This window comes from Mustela lutreola, chromosome 8, assembly GCF_030435805.1.
Source record: "Mustela lutreola isolate mMusLut2 chromosome 8, mMusLut2.pri, whole genome shotgun sequence".
NCBI classification, from domain to species: Eukaryota; Metazoa; Chordata; class Mammalia; order Carnivora; family Mustelidae; genus Mustela; species Mustela lutreola.
The window spans coordinates 6,311,827-6,328,041 of NC_081297.1; the positions used below are offsets into that span (position 1 = coordinate 6,311,827).

General features: G+C 58.6%; 1 protein-coding gene across 10 annotated transcripts in view; it reads left to right on the forward strand.

Annotated features, from left to right (window-relative positions):
* The window catches only part of PFKFB3 (6-phosphofructo-2-kinase/fructose-2,6-biphosphatase 3), a 73,619-nt gene extending 57,404 nt beyond the window's left edge, over positions 1-16,215 (forward strand). For 3 of the 10 annotated variants that reach the window (XM_059183757.1, XM_059183760.1, XM_059183759.1), the window contains exons 6-16: positions 70-126; positions 2,222-2,346; positions 3,012-3,219; positions 3,505-3,651; positions 3,850-3,954; positions 5,229-5,358; positions 6,025-6,087; positions 6,220-6,284; positions 8,034-8,207; positions 9,594-9,616; positions 11,702-11,994. In XM_059183757.1, the coding sequence (XP_059039740.1) occupies positions 70-126; positions 2,222-2,346; positions 3,012-3,219; positions 3,505-3,651; positions 3,850-3,954; positions 5,229-5,358; positions 6,025-6,087; positions 6,220-6,284; positions 8,034-8,207; positions 9,594-9,616; positions 11,702-11,783 (1,179 nt within the window). In that variant the 3' untranslated portion in view covers positions 11,784-11,994. The other 7 variants (XM_059183752.1, XM_059183756.1, XM_059183753.1 and 4 more) reach the window with 5 other exon arrangements.

Below are 16,215 nucleotides of genomic sequence, written 5' to 3' on the forward strand. Positions count from 1 at the left end.
ACACCAAGGTCCGCCCTTCGTGTTAATCACATTTGTTGTTTCCTAACTTCTCGCTTTGCTTCTTTCCAGGTGTTTTTCATCGAGTCTGTGTGCGACGACCCTATGGTTGTAGCCTCCAACATCATGGTAAGAGCGTGTAGGACCCCCGTCTAGGGCAGCAGAGAGAGGAAAGTGGGGACCAGGGTCCAGAGCAATAACCAGATGCTGAGAATGGAGGGCTCTCGCAGCTCGTTGGTGTTGTGTGAGAGGTGGGGTCCAGGGAGGCAGGAAGTGGTATTTAACTTAGAAGCGTGTTCTCTCATCTGGATTGGCTTTATCTGGGCTTCCTGCAGACCGTTGCCAGAAAGCAGTCTTTGTGGGACGTAAGAGATGAAGCAGGGGACTGAGCACAGTTTCTGTGAGTGGCAGTAGCTTGGCAGCCTGGCGGGGGAGGGGGGGACAGGGCTGCTTAGGACAAAGGGCAGCTTACCCCTCCAGATGGGGAAGGAGGCAGTGGGCTGGAGTCTTTAGCTGTTACGGTCCTTAGTAAGAATGACCAAGTAAAACTCCATAGGACGCGGCCCCCTTCAAAGGCAGAGCCACCAGCTGTGGGAAGAATGGAGGCAGTAAAAGTCTTCCCGCTTCTGTATCTGTGACATTCCCTTCTCTCCCGGTGCCGAGGGGGAGGTTTGCCCAGATCAGCTGAGGGTAATTGGCAGCTTAATTTGATCAATTCTTAAATTCTGCCGCTTGAGAGCAATACATCCTAAATGGAAACAGTTACCACAAGGACTTTACCACAGGTCACCTTCCCAAGGAGACAGTTTTCTCTCCAGCTTAAATACAGGAGAATCTGGCGTGTTTCTAATGCTTGTGCAAGGGATGCTCTGGTTGGCTGTACGCAGAGTGGCTGGAGAGTCACTGGCTTCTGGCACCGGAACTCTTCTCCAAGGCGGTGAGAATACTTACGAGTGTTTCTAGGAAATGAGTTTATGTTTCAGAAAGGGCTCTTCAGACTGTGGACAGTCTGTCGGGATTAGTTCAGCGTGTCCAAAGGAGGAGGTGCAAAATTATGGGGACGTAGTACAGAAGTTGCTGTGATCTGAACAAAGGGTTTTGCTGTGTTTCTTGGGTTTGGTTCTGCTATTCCGCTTGGTAGCGAGGCCTCGGGCAGGTACATAACTAAATTTTCTGCAGCGAGTGTCCCCACGTGCTCCACGATGAGCTCGCTGCTTACCTTGTGCTCCACTGAGACACCTGTCATTTGCCGCATTTCAGAAACCCAGGGCTCTGCTTCAGCCCTGGAGCAGGGCTTAGGCCCTTCCATGGCACTCTCTGCGGTGGCCGTGCTAGGGGGAAAGGGATTTGGGAACTTAGATCGTTTTTCACTGTGGTAAAATATCCAGAAGACCAAACTGGCCGTCTGACCCGTGCAAGTGTGCCAGCGTGTGGGCATTCGGCATGCTCACATCTCCGTTGCCACGGTCACCCTGCCTCCCCTCCCCACCAGCTCCTGATGGGCAGAATGTTTCATCTTCTCAGACCGAGACTCTGCACCGTGAAGCACTAGTCCCCCACTGAACTTGGGTTTTTGAAGAGTGCCAGCCTCTCTTGTGGCAGTGCTAGACGTTGTAGGGGAAAAGAACACCTGCGTTAACAAATTCTGAGTTTCCCTCCAATCTGTCCCGTTGCTCAGACCTGTCACTTATCGGAGATGGTGTGTCTGAGGGTCATTTTTGCTTCACTTCCTTCCCAGGAGAGCAAGCCTTTGAAAGGACGGGGTGTGTGGTCCAATTGGAGAAGCCTAACTGGGGACCAGTTACAAGCCTGTGGTGCCCCACATGGGTGGTTGCTCACCAGCAATCTGCTTTTGGTGTGGGGAACGCCTCCGGTGCTTATCCGGAACTCGAATTGAGGGTCGGCAGTCTGGTGGGCACCTGGCTACTGGGTCGATCCCGAAGCGTGCCCCATTCAGATGTGTTCCTTAGAATCCTTGTGGATTTCCTGTCTCCATCCTTCTGGGGAGCAATCCTCTGTCTCCCGTGGGTGCTTCCCAGTGTAATCATTGGGCTCTGACTCAACCCCTGGTGTTATTTCTTTTTTTCCTCTTAAATGCCGGGTACGGTCATCATTATTCTGAGCTGCTCTGTACTTTCCCGGTTTGCAAGCCTCAAATCCTGCTTCGTCTAAGCAGAAAGCCTTCACAGCATGATTCATCAGCTGCCTCTTTGTGGTGTTACAGGAGGTTAAAATCTCCAGCCCGGATTACAAAGATTGCAACTCAGCGGAAGCTATGGACGACTTCATGAAGCGAATCAGTTGCTATGAAGCCAGCTATCAGCCCCTCGACCCGGACAAATATGATCGGTAATTCCTAAGACGTGACCGTTTCTGAGTCCCCGGCTTGAGTGATTTCTTGCCGTCCCCACAAAGTGCTTGCTCCTGGATACTTTCATCAGCTCTTTTAAAACCTCTTTAAAAAAAAAAATCCTTGGGTGCCTGGGTGGCTCAGTCGGTTAAGCATTTGCTTAACTCAGTTCAGGTCATGACCCCGCGGTCATAGGATCCAGTCCCGCAGCGGGTTTCCCGCTCAGGAGGGAGTCTGCTTCCCCCTCTCTCTCTGCCCCCTGCCCCCTGCTCATTCTCTCTCTCTCTCTAATAAATAAATGAAATTTTTTTTAAAATAATATAGAAATTCTCGATTGCGTGTCCGGAGTCAGTGTTTCAGAAGCTCACTGTGTCCAGGTGTGGAAGGTGTATGTCGAGCCCAGTCCTGCTCCTGTGCCTTTGCTGTGTCCTTTCTGTTCTGTTCTGTCGCTTGGCTGGCCCCCTCTTCTGGGAGGCAGGGGCCCCGTGACCGCGCGTGCGGGCCGGTTCTGTGTCCGAGACAGCAGACGCCACGTGGGCCCTCACCGAGCTCACAGCCGGGCATGGGGGTTCTCCGGGGCTGAGTCTCGGCGACGGCCGGGGTCGGCAGGGGCGGGGCTGCGCCGTCCGGGGACCGCGGGTCAGCGCCGTGCCTTCCCCTGCAGGGACCTGTCCCTGATCAAGGTGATCGACGTGGGCCGGCGGTTCCTGGTGAACAGGGTCCAGGACCACATCCAGAGCCGCATCGTGTACTACCTGATGAACATCCACGTGCAGCCCCGCGCCATCTACCTGTGTCGGCACGGCGAGAGCGAGCACAACCTCCAGGGGAAGATCGGAGGGGACTCGGGCCTGTCCAGCCGGGGCAGGAAGGTAGGGCAGCGGGGGCAGGGCGCGCTGCGGAGGGACCGGTGGGAGTCGCATGCGCATGCGCGCCTCTGGGGGGGCCGGGGCGGGGATCCCGGGTCCTCGGGGAGGGCGAGCCTGCAGGGTGGGCGGGGGGCTGCTCGGCGGGGGCTGCTCGTCGGTGGCTCCCGGGCTTGTCCCCGCTGTTCTGATGGCAGCAGAGCCATGTCCCTGTTGTGGAGTGGGACTTGTCGGGGGGGCGGGGCAGGAGCTTGAGTCCAGCCCGGGTCCCCCTGTCCCGCGCCCTCTCAGTTCGCGAACGCCCTCAGCAAGTTCGTGGAGGAGCAGAACCTGAAGGACCTCAGGGTGTGGACCAGCCAGCTGAAGAGCACCATCCAGACGGCCGAGGCGCTGCGCCTGCCCTACGAGCAGTGGAAGGCGCTCAATGAGATCGACGCTGTGAGCACCGGGACCCCTCGGCCGTGGGGTGGGGGAGGTGGGGCACAGGTGCTCGGGGCACGGGCGGCGGGGGGGGGGGGGGCAGGGCGGTCTCCTCCCGCCGGGCGCCCGCAGTCAGAGCCCTGGCAGACGCGCCCGTGCTGCTGTGCGGAGGAGGGGAGAGGGGTGCCTTGCCGTGACCTCTGCGTGTCCCCCCAGGGCGTCTGTGAGGAGATGACGTACGAGGAGATCAAGGACACCTACCCCGAGGAGTACGCGCTGCGGGAACAGGACAAGTACTACTACCGCTACCCCACGGGGGAGGTACGTGCACCTGCTCCCCACTGGCCCAGGGCGGGTGCGGGGGCCCGGGCGGCCGCCCCCCAGGTGACCGGGCGCAGCGGCCGCGAGCTCTGCGAGGTGGGGCGGAGGGGCTCCTGCATCCGGCCCCCGCTGTGCCCCCTCGGTGCGTGTTCCTGGCGCTGTCCCCGACTATTGTCATGCTCTGGTGAACCTTGCACACAGCTCCGGGAGCAGCGCACTCGTGTTCTCCTGGGAGCAAGGGCCAGAGGTGTTTCTCTGATGAGACCCTCATGGGGCAGGAGAGGACAACAGTTGGGCGATCATTCTCCACACAAGGGATCCCCCCCTTGGGTACAGAGGAGAAAGCAGATGTGTCATCTCAGGTCACATGCACTCATTGAATTGATGCCACGTGTGGCCCTGTCTGGCCGTCGGAGCACTGGACAGAGCCTCTGGAATGTGGGGTGCCCTCAGGCTCTGCTTCAGGCCGCTGGGTGACACCTAGTGGGTCCTTGCTGTCTGCAGGCAGTCTCAGTCTTTGTTAGGTCTCTGTTCCCGCATGGTCAGGGTGCTGACCTCCTCTGTGGCCCTGGCCCCGTTCCTGGAACCTGATTAGTAAGAGAAAGAGAGTGGGCCACGGAGGGAGTGGCGTGAGTGAGAGCCTTGGTGGTCTTTTTTAAAAGCCACAGGCCAACCGTTTGTTTTTTAATTTCTTTTTATTAAGAAGAAGTTCCCATAACGTAAATTTTGCCATTTTAAAGTAGATGATTCAGTGGTTTTTAGTATATTCCCAGTACTGTGGAACCATTATCATTAGTTCTAGAACATTCTATCATTTCAAAAGAACCTGCAGCCTGTGACTCCTTGCCCCCAGGGCCTGGCAACCATGGATCTACTCTGGGTCTCCGGGGAGATGTCTGTTCTGCGCAGTTCATAGAAATGGGGTCGTACAACACGTGGTCTTTGGCGTCCCCACACGTTGTAAGCACGTGTCCCCCTGTGGAGGATCGGGAAGCAGCCAGGAGAGAGGATGGTTTACATTCCTCTCAGAGGACTGCTTCTCTACATCCACACCAACAGGGGGAACGATCCCCTTTCCTGAGAAGCCAGCGGGTCCCCCGGTGTCCAGAAGGGAGGCACCATGGAAGCCCCACTGGCTGGTGACCGGTGCTCAGTTGATTCCGTGTCCTCTGGTTTCCGACCACAGGAGAGAGGTGACTGAACTGGCCGAGCTCCTACCCTTCCTGCCATGTGCCTTTGCTCTAATTCAACGTCCTTGTCCCTCTGTCTTGCAGTCCTACCAGGACCTGGTCCAGCGCCTGGAGCCGGTGATCATGGAGCTGGAACGCCAGGAGAATGTGCTGGTCATCTGCCATCAGGCCGTCCTGCGTTGCCTCTTGGCCTACTTCCTGGACAAGAGTGCAGGTGCCACCATCTTTCCGGGCTTTCTCTGGGTGGGGGCTGGGATTAGGAGCCTGTCGGGCTCCCCAGAAGGGAAGAGGGAAACTGGCCTTGGAGTGTGGGGTGCTGCAGACCCAGACCTTCCCCACCCAGACCACACGGTCATCTGCTGTGCTGCTGAGTGTGAGGGGAGACGTCACGGCGCAGGGCTTCTTGGCCAGCCCTCGGGAGAGCCTTCAGAGCCCGGTTCGATGCACAGTCTGACGGGCCCAAGGGCTTTGTGAAACAGCGTCCCAGGACAGCTGCTCACATCCTGGGGGCTTTGGGCCGGGGGTTGGGTCCACTTCTAAAGAACAAAGTGCCCAGAAAACTCATGAGACTTAAAATTGAAGCCTGTGTCTACCCAAGCTTCACCTGAATCCCCATGCACTTAAACTGGGGAATGACTTTTTTTTTTTTAATCTCTAATGCATTGTGTGAGGGTGGGCTTGGGGTTGGTTTTGATCACGTTCTTTGGGCTAGGTGCCTGCCTGGAGCAGGAGGGGGCCTCGTGTGGGGTGGAGACGCTTGTGCTTGGCTGGGACCCCAAGGGTGCTGATGCCGTCTGTGGCAGACGCTGTCCCTGGGGACTGGCGAGTATCTGTCCTCAAGGCTCATCTCTCATCGTGGGGCCCTTTCTCTTTTTTTCAGAAGAGATGCCTTATCTGAAGTGCCCCCTTCACACCGTTCTCAAGCTGACGCCTGTCGCTTACGGTGAGTATAGTGACTAGTGACGTGGCCCGTGCCGCATCCTGCTCCCCTGGGATGGTGGCTCTTGGTGGCTCCAGGGCTGGAAGTGGCTTGGCCTCTTGCCCTGGAAGCCAACCCCTGTGCCCACCCCCGCAGGCTGCCGTGTGGAGTCCATCTACCTGAACGTGGAGTCGGTGAGCACACACCGGGAGAGGTCAGAGGTGAGTGCACCCGCCATCCTGCGGTCATCTTCCGTCCTGGGGGTGTCTCTGTGGTGTGACAGGTCTAGCGGCTGCGGGCCCTGGGGGGGGGCCCCCACGTGGTGTGGCCTGTAACCACACACCTGTGTCCCCTTCAGCCCTGGGTTCTCGCTGGAGTGGTTTGTTGGGGATCGGCCGGTCTTGGTGATGTCCTCCCCTGCCTTTCCTTTCCGGCCGTGTGTGTCTTTCTACGTGGCTTCTGGGTTTCTTTTCCTTACTTTTCACGCTTTCCACCCCCACTATCGACGTGACCCAGGAAGTGGGTATTAAGGCGGAAGACACGGTCCGCTCTTGTGAGCGTAACTGTAGCCCAGCCAGCGTCTTTTCCTTGGGGTGGCTGAGGCGCCGCGTCCTAGAGTGACTGGTGCAAACGGGATTAGCACATCGCTCAGTCATCTGTGTACCTATGTACTTAGCTGCAGAGTGAGCAAGAAGACGGAAGTCGTGGCAAGGGTGGGGTTGGACAGGCGCTGTGGCTTGGGAAATAGGGACTCGAGGGACAGTGGGTAGAAGGTTTCATCAGGAGATCCTAGGCCTGGTGGCATCTGATTTCTCAGGGAGGCAGCCAGGTTGGGGTCCCCCACGGGCAGAACAGACGGCCGCCCGGGCGTGGTTGGGAAGGAACATTGGATTTGCTTTCCACTGACTGTCAAACCACGACACTTCGCTGGGTGACCCTTTCTCTTCCACGGAGTGTGATGTTCCTGTCCGTGCAGGACGCCCACCTCCCTGTTCCCAAGGAGCTCGGCCAGAAGATTTTGGCATGAAAATCCCACCTTCCAGCAGCCATTGCCTGGCTGGTGGCCTGAAGGGGAAGGAAGATGGGTGGCCAGCCACGGCCCTGTGATGGCCCCCACTTCTGAACCCGGGCGGTGGGGTGAGAAGCGGCCTGACTCAGCCGGCGGCGCTGGGCCGCAGCTGGGCTCTGGTGCTTCCTGAGCCCCTCATTGTGCGGAACGGGGCTGTGTCGTGAGGGAGACAGGCCTCCGCTCAGGCCTCTCTGCAGGCTGCAGAGTCTTGGGGCCTTGGGACAAAAGTCCTCATTCCCGTTGCATTGTCACTTGATCTGAAGGCTGGCGTCTGGCTCTGGCTCTGCCGTTTCTGCCCACCTCTGATTTTCTGCCTCTTTGGTCTCCTGGTGGGGGTTGAAGCTTGCATTTCTTGTCCTCAGCCAGGGTGTAGTAATGAGCAGGAGACCACCCCGTCTGCCATGTGCACCTTGGCTCGCGGTCAGCGGGGGGGAGTCCGGCTCCGACCGTCCCCCCACATCCCCCTTTTTGTCCCCTCCATGGGGACCCGAGCCTCCCACTCAGGCTTCCGCTTCCCTTTCTCGGCTCTCTTGAAGGCTGGCAGCAAGGTTCTTTGCTCAGGTCTCATTATCTGCCTGAATGACCGCGCAGAGCTGTCCGGCCCACGCCTGCCTTGTGAATGTCGCATGGTCCGAGGGGGCATCTCGGAATGTTTTGGCCGAAAGGGGCTCAGCACACCCTCCCTCGTTCTCGCCATCTGGGAGTCACAGGACCAGATCGCGACCCTGTGGTCCCAGAGCTAGGGACCGTGGTCAGTTTCGAATCCGTAAAATCCAGAAGCAGAGAAACGTGTTTTGTTCGGTTTGAGGGGTTGGTTTTTTTGGTTTTCTGGTTTTTGGCTCCTTTACCTCCCCACCCCTTGTAACTGTCGCCTTCTCTCTTTTGTCTTTGTCTCGCTTAGGACGCAAAGAAGGGACCTAACCCGCTCATGAGACGCAATAGTGTCACCCCACTAGCCAGCCCTGAGCCCACCAAAAAGCCTCGCATCAACAGCTTTGAGGAGCATGTGGCTTCTACCTCCGCTGCCCTGCCCAACTGCCTGCCCCCGGAGGTGCCCTCCCAGCTGCCCGGACAAGTGCGTTGACCCCTTTCCTTTCTCACAGCCCGGGTGGGGCTGGGGGAGAGCCCCCGTGGGCCGTGGCGGCCTCAGACCAGGCCTGCGGGTGCGGGTGGGGGAGGGGGCAACACGCGGACACCCGCCGCCCACAAGGTTTGTGGCACCCTGGGGTCCTTCCTCGCCGACCACGGCTGCGCACGCGTGCCTCCTTTCTGAGGAGCCGTTCTTCACGGGGCAGAGCTGGGCAGAGTAGAAGTGGCCAAGTGTCTGTGTCCCGCACACATTTCTGAATACTTTTTTCCTCGAACAAAATGGAAGACGAAGGCCTCGTTCAGGAGTGTCCCTTCAGCTCTGGGTCACGGGCCACATGTGGCCCGAGGACGCCTTTTCAGTCCTAGGCCGATAGTCGAGGAGCTTCCTGACATGCCCCCTCTCGGGCCCCGTTGTAGAGAAGCACGTTCTTCTCCAGAGCCGGGGTAGAGCCCGGACGGCCACACGCGCAGGGTGGCCCGGGGAGGGCCACCTTCTCACACAACACGGGTGTCACGGAGTACCAGGTCATAAAGACACCAGAAAGCAAAAACCCAGCCAGCTTTCACTTGTTGGGTTTGCTGGGAAGAGGAAAAGCTGACAGATGTTGGCTCTTGGGCATTAAGATTTATTTTCAGAAGAGCAGTCTTTCTCCGTGGCAGCCAGGACTCTGCCAAGACGTGAGACCTAGCAGTCCCCGGTGTGGATTTGAGGGCCACCTCGAGATCGCCGCCCTCCTCCCACCGTGTCTGGGCTCTTCACAAAGAAGTCGCAGGCTGAGGCTCCTTGAAATCTCCTGGTGTCTGCCCTTGGTGTTGTGCGGTGGGGTGGGGAGTGCTGGGCCACCTCAGGCAGGCCACCGAACCTCTTCAGGCCTCAGTTTTCCCATCTGTGGAATGGGGAAAGAGCACGTACTGCAGAAGGCGGTTCAGACGAGGTCCTCCGTGCTGATCTTCTCGCACGCTGGTGTCTGTCTCTGCCCCCGCCTGTAAGATGTTACCTGGTCTTTTTATGAAAACTGAGAACCGAAGTGGTTTCTGGGTGACGTTCGGTTTTGGTGTGAATTGTGGGGTCACGGTTGGAAGTCAGGAGGCCGCTGCCACACGTACTTGGGGAGACTGGCCCAGGCCGGCGTTGGGTGGCACCTGGGGCTGTGCTGCAGGGTCACAGAGGACTCCCCTGACTTGGACGGGACCGCCCTTCGAGATTCAAAATCCTCGGAGTCTGGCAGCCGTCGCGTGGGGCCCGGCGGGAGGGTCTGCACGGCTTCATCCCAGCAGAGAACGTGCTGGTTTCAGATGACTTGGGGCCTCTATGCTGTCCCTCTACTGACTTCTCTCTCTCTCTCTCTCTCTCCACTTTTTCTCTCTGCAGCCTTTGCTAGGGAAGGCCTGTTTGTAAGTATTTTTCTCTGGATAATTTTGCTACTCGCATCTCTCTGTCCTTGCTTGCCAGTTTGGCCTCCTGCCTGATAAAGTGTGCAGGACCGTGACAGTGTTTGTCCTCTGTGACAGAGAAAGATGGCCTTGGGGGAGGCGGAGGGGGATTCATGAATTTTTAGAAAAAGAGGCAAGAAGCCGCCCGGCCCAGCTCTCTCCAGGGCGTCCTGCTGCCGCCATCGGCCACAGCCGGCTTCCTGTGTGTCCCTCAGGCTCCTGGTTACTGTTGGTGCTTGCAGGGGTCCCGGCTTGACAGAAATCTGCTTTTTTCTGATTTGGGCACCAGGCTAGGTCTTATGCCTGATGCGTCGTTTTTTAAGTCTTGTACCTGCCCTAGGAGAGGCCTTTCATGTTGAAAAGTAACCCAGAGCCTCGTCTGCAGAACAGAGGACAGACTCTGGTGGGGGGGGACTGTGGTGCGCCTGCAGCCCTGTAGGCTCTCCCTTCTGTCCGAGCAGAGACCCGCTCCCCTGGGCGCCCCAGGACCCTGTACTCTGGAGGTCGGTTTGGGAACCATTGCTGTGGATCTGGTTGTCCTGTACCAGCATCTGCTTAGCCTGAAGGGTCATGGCTGGAAGTGGGTACACCACTCGACTCAGACCCATTGGTTTCCCCTGTCCTTCGCTGGAGTTATCCCAGAACCGGCTAGGTGTCCACAGGACCAAGCAGCTGCTAGAGAATTCAGAGTCTCCACTGCTGCAGTGGTCCCCACCACAGAAGGAGCCGAGGCCTTCTGTCTTGGAGTTCCATTAACAGGCGCCATGATCTGTCCCCTTCCCCAGCCCCGCAGGTCCCACTCCTGCCCATCCTTCCTTTTGCTGGTTGGGTCACCTGAGTCATGGGTGCAGGAATGGAACTGGCTGAGGAGCTTGGCCTGCAAGCTTGGAAGTGTGGCTCGTGCTTGGACAATAGGTGTTTAACATCGTGCTTAGATTAGGTCGCCCCAACGGCGGTGAAATCTGTTTTGCGATCCTTTATGGCTCATGGAAAGCGGGCTTGCTTGCCTGTGTTCCATGTCTTTGGGCCTTAAAATAACTCCAGGAGGTCCATAGGGTAGTTTTATCCCTTTTTACCAGATGAACGAGGCCGTCCAGCTGGTCGGTAGCAGAGCCGGGACATGAATGGGTCGTCTCCCTCTCCTGAAGGCTGACTGCCTTCTCCCTGCTGGCTTTTGGGGACACTCAGGTCCTGTTCACCTACCCCTGGCCCGGGCACCTGACGTTTGAGGCCCCTGGGGCACTGCTCAGAGCTGCTTGGATGTCTTCAGTTTAGAAGGCTCTCCCCTGCAGCTGCCCTCTGCAGCTAGGGTGTTTCCTTACTGGGGGGAGTTCTTTCTTAAAGACGATCTGTCCCTTGTGTGGTACCTCCTGGCAGCCAGGCACTGTAACCGAGGGCTTCTAGAGCAGGCGTTCTGGTGAAACTGGCCTTCGGATCTGGAGCCTTCTACTTCTGCATCCCGTGCAGGTCTTGCTCCTTTTGAGCCGTGGCCTGGGGTGACCAGGGAAGAAACCTTCCTGCTGCAGGGTGCCCCTCGGACACATCCCCCCACCTCCTAAGGTGAAACTTGACCGTCTCTGTGGCTCATAGTGCCTTCGGCTGGAATCCCTCCAGTTCAGCAAAAGCATGTCCTCTGCACCCATCCACTTGCATTCCACTCTGGGGTCCCAGTGTCCGGCCCTGCCTGGGAGCGTGAGCCCACGTCCGAGGTGGCAGGTACCCACTTCTCAGTGCTCAAGTCCAGCCGAGCCTGGTTTGGGTCTTGGTTTAACACCCTCCATCTTTGGAATTCTGGGCAGTTCTAGCACTTCTGCTTCCTCATCTGTAACGTGGATGCAGGAACAGTACGTGGTGTTTTGGACATGAGAATATAGACGTAGCGCTTAGCAGAGTGGCCGGCGGTGCACTGTCCGTGCCCGGCCGGACACTAGCCGTTACCACGGCAGAGACGGTGCCCTGGGCTCCTCTGGGATGCCCGAGGCACTGCGTTTGTGCTCCTTCTGCATTTGGACGCCCCCCTCCCCCACCCCCGCTCCTTCTGCACAGGCCAGGGGGTTTCTTACAAGCAGCAGGAGCAGCGAGAGACGGAGTGGGGACAGCCCATGGGAGCTCCCGGGTGCTGGCCTGAGGACACCGGCCGCCGTAGTTCCCTGGTGGAACAGGCCCGCCAGCCTGGTCAGAAGCCGCACCTGCCGTCCTCCCCCTCGGGCGGCGCGAGTGCTCCGGAGGCAGGACCTCACGCATCCTTGATTTTTAAATTGCAAGTGCACACGCGACAAAGGAGTTGCTACTAAAGATGTTTTGTTCTGTTCTTTCCCGACATGTTCTTCCCTTCCCCTCACTATGCTTGAAAGACGAACTGTTTGTCACATTTTCTCAAAGTTTTCTCCTTACTAACCTTGGCAAGGTAAATGGCTCGGTGCATGTCCCTCTCTGTCCCCTCCACCGCTCCCTGGGTCATGGCATCTCAGCCTGTCGGGGCATCGGTCTGTGTGAGGACTGGCCATTGTCAAGTCTGTGACTCATGCACCCCATGCCGGAGAACTCGTGTTGTTTCAAAGCAGCACCATTGTCTCAAGGTCCTCTCTCTCTCTCTCTCTCTCCCCCTCATTTCCCTCCATATGGCCTGAGCCAGGGCACCATGCGTGCGTGATGTGACGTGCCCCGTGCCTGCACGCCCCAGTGTCCTTGTTGCATCTGTCCTCATTCGCGGGCGCGCGGAGCCGTGGGCGTGAGAGGTCCGAGGACCGGGGGGAGCCAGCTGCCGCGGGGGCCTGGGCAGCTCCTGGAGCTCCTGGAGCAGGCTGCAAGGCTTAGAGGTCCTCCCAGGGAGACCCGCACCCAGCAGGCACCACCTCGTGAACCCGTGACAGGAGGTGGAGGAGGAGGCCTGGGCTGAGCCCTGGCTCTTCTCCAGGTGTCCCCACCGCGGGCCCTTGGTTCTGCACGGGAGCCTGGGGCGGGGGTGCTGCCAGGGTCCCTGCACCCCGTGTGCCCGGGTTCCGCTCCCCCCTTCAGTCCACCGCACCTCCCCCCCCCGCAGACGGTCTCAGCGGAGACAGGATGCGAGAGAACACTTTGAAAAACCCGTGTTCCCTTTCTTGGCGGGGTGGGTGAAGGTTGGGCGAAGAGCCCGCGGCCATGCAGTGGTGGCCGCCATCTGTCCCCAGCTGCCTGAAAACTCTGCTTAAGGGGATTTGATCCTGGTCAGCTTTGTAGGGGTGGGACTTCCAGCAAGGATTGCTTTTGTTAGAACAGGAAGAGAGCTCGGTGGCACTGCCTGGCTTGGTAGGGTGGGTCCTCCCCGGGCCCTCCCGGCGGCCAGCGGCACCCATGTTCTGGCTGCCGAGCCCATGCTCCTAGATAGAATCTGGCATCCAAGGGCCGGGGTGCACGATCTCCTTGGGGGAAGAGCCTCCTGCCTCTCTGGAGGGCTCCCGGCGCATCTCCTGCCTGGCTGCAGAGCGGCTGGAGTTCCGTGGGGACAGGCGGTTTCATGGCTCTCAGTGCGCTGGAGGGCTCCTGGCGCTGGCGGAGGCTGTTGCCCGGAGCTCCTACCCACGAGGGCTGCCTGTTCTTCCCCGCCTCCTAGAGGCAGATGTCAGGCCTCTGTCCCGGGGGCCCTCGCCTGGGCCCTTCTCCGGGTGATGCTGGGCATGACTTCCACTGTGGTCCTGGAGCCCACCTGGGCTGTCTTCCACCTGTCTGGCGACAATGCTCTTCCGGGTTGTGCTCTTTGTGTGACGGAGGGGGTCATCTCAGCTGCATGGCTTTAGTCGTTGGCTCTCGAAGCCTCGTGGACAAGAAGTAACGATCCCTCTTCCTCGCCCTCTCTTCTCCTGGAAACAGAACATGAAAGGCGCCCAGAGCGGCATCGACGCGAGGACACACTGAGGCCGACCCGGCGGCTCCATCCCAGTTCCAATCCTGCAGCTTACGTAGTGCTTTTGCCGTCTGCCCGCGGCCGGGATCCCAAGGACTTCTGGAGTGGGGTGGGTGGTATGGAAGAGGGGCCTGGTCGGAGAGAACTGTGCCCCCGACCCTGGCGGGGCAGCCGAGACCCCACGAGGCCTCTCCCGCGTGCGTGCGTGGGCTCTACGCCGCGGCTGCCCACATCCCACGCCATCCCCGGTCCCGCGGACCCTCCACGTGGCCGGGAGAGGACGATGAGCCACGGAGGAGGGACTGGGAGAAGACCCCAAGGAGGGGGCGTCGGCCTTCATGCTGTTTTGTTTTGTTTCGTTTCTGTGATCCTGACCTGGTATGTTCCCAGCGTGGGGAGAAGACGCTTGGCTCCAGAGTCCTAAAATTAAAAGGGGGGCCTAGATCCCAGTTGCTGAAGAGGAAAGGGACGGTGAGAACGTTCTCAAGGCTCTTCTGTGCATCGTGGCCCGGACGCTCGCTGCCTCGTGAAGGGAGGATTCAGGCCTGCGCCCGGGCTGGGCCGGAGGCCGAGAGAGAAGGCTCTGAGCCAGACCCGTGTGTCCGATGGGCGGTCACCCTGCTGCGGGCCACACCTTCCCTCCTGGGTCCGCATTCTGCTTCTGGAGACGCTCAAGGACAGTCTGGCTGCATCAGCAACAGGAGCTATGGCGCCGGAAGAGCCTCAGGGCCTCGCCTGCCCAGGCCGCGCTGCGGTCTCTGCTCTCCTGCCTGGACCCGAGGCACGGGCGAGACGGCTCTCCGGGACCTGCTTGCTTTGGCACTTTTTTAGCTGGCAGGAGGCGGACAGGAAAGTTCCACCTTTTCTTCCGGAACTTCCATGTTTGGGGTTCGTGCCCTTGGGTGCCGGAGCTCGGAAAGCACGTGGGGAACGGCGTGTGCATGAGATGGGGAGCTCAGAGGGACCCCAGTCAACCAGCCGGGCAGCAGGTTGTTCGGATCCGTGCCCGACTGACCCGGAGGCAGAGCAGAGATGAACAGAGCTCTGGCCTCCTCCCATCAGGATGTTCACTGTCGCCCTGCGCTTCCCGGGTGGGTCTGGTGGCCCAGCCGGGTCACCCCCCCCCAACACCTGCAGCTGCTTCCTCCAAGAGACTCTCTGGGCTCCTGGCAGGCCTGAGCTCCATCCTGCCTGTCTTCGTGGAGCGTCTGTTTTACACCCGGCCCGGGGCTGGTTTGCTTGGGTTTCCGAAGAAGGGTATGTCCTCGCTTGCCTTCGTGGCTCCTGTGGCCTTTTGGGGGGTGGTTCAGAGCAGGCTGTGGGACCTGTGGTTTTGAATACCTGTAGCTTCTGTCTCCTGGTTTCTCCTTGCTGTCTCCGTGGACTGGGGATGACAAGGCGTCCAGAGGCCCCAGAAGAAACGATTTGGAGACTCTGTGGTAGAATTTGTCCAAATGACCCTTTGAAGAATCTCCAAAAGCTGGTGCCAAAGGTCACTTCCCTGGCCCACCCTCTGCTTTCAAGCTTGACAGTCTCTCCCCTTTGAGCTGACGAGAGAGGTACTGGGGGTCGGGTCGGGTGGGGGTGGGGGGGCTCCCACATCCAGAGCGGGGGTCAGACAACGCATGTTTCTCTGCTTGGGGTTCAGTGGGGCACTGGGACGTGCTGCTGATACCGTACAACCAAGTTCACAGATTTCACACCGAAACATTCAGATCTTCCCCATTCTTCCCCAGTCGGGCACTTTGCCCGAGATGATGTCTGACATCTGTGTTCGTGTGTGACCGAAGATGGGTTATTGTCCCTTTCTTGCCACCTTGAGTCTCAGTAGATGGCGAGTGTGTGCGCACAAGCGTGTGCTGGTAGGTGGGTCGTTTTTTTAGACAGAAGGGCCTGCGGCGCACAGCTTTCTAGAGTCCCTCTTTCTGGCCACCCTGTCACACTGGCCACCAGAGCCGACTCTGAGTTTTGACCCTTCCCACCGATCCCCTGGGGCTGTGTGCGGGTGCCCTCCCCAGCCTCCACTGCTGAGGTCCGTACCTACGGAAGCGAGCATCGTTTGTGCAGGCCCGATGGGGCCAGAGGATGTCAGCACAGACGAGGAGCGAGACCCCAGAGAGAGCGCAGTGCTTCCCGACGGAAAGCCGCTCTCTGACTCGAGGCGCCGGACGGAGGGCATGTTTGAGCTGTGGTCATGGGGGGGGCTCCGGCTGCTCTGACTATCGTCTCTCACCCCCTACCCTCCGAAAAATATCTGGGACCAATTTTGTTAACTCGGCATCGTTGTTTTGGGGTGGGCTCACCCCCGTCCTTATTCTGTCCTGAGACCACGGGCGAAGCTCGTCCTCCATGGGGAGAAGAGAAACAACCGCACCAATGATGTTTTCGTTTGTAATACTTGAAATTTATTTTTTTATTATTTTGATAGCAGATGTGCTATTTATTTATTTAATATGTATAAGGGAGCCTGAACAGAGAAAGCTGTATAGATCGGGTTTCGTTGTGCATGGGTTGGTTTGGGGGCCTTTTACGTGTGACTCATGACTCCTCTGTGTTCTGTCCACTGTCGGAATTAATGACCTGGGGTGAGGCTGTGCCAGCTTTCAAACGGGGGACGCTTTTCAGAAATTTGTATATTTTGCAGTTGCCAGAACAATAAAATACCTGGTTGAAATTC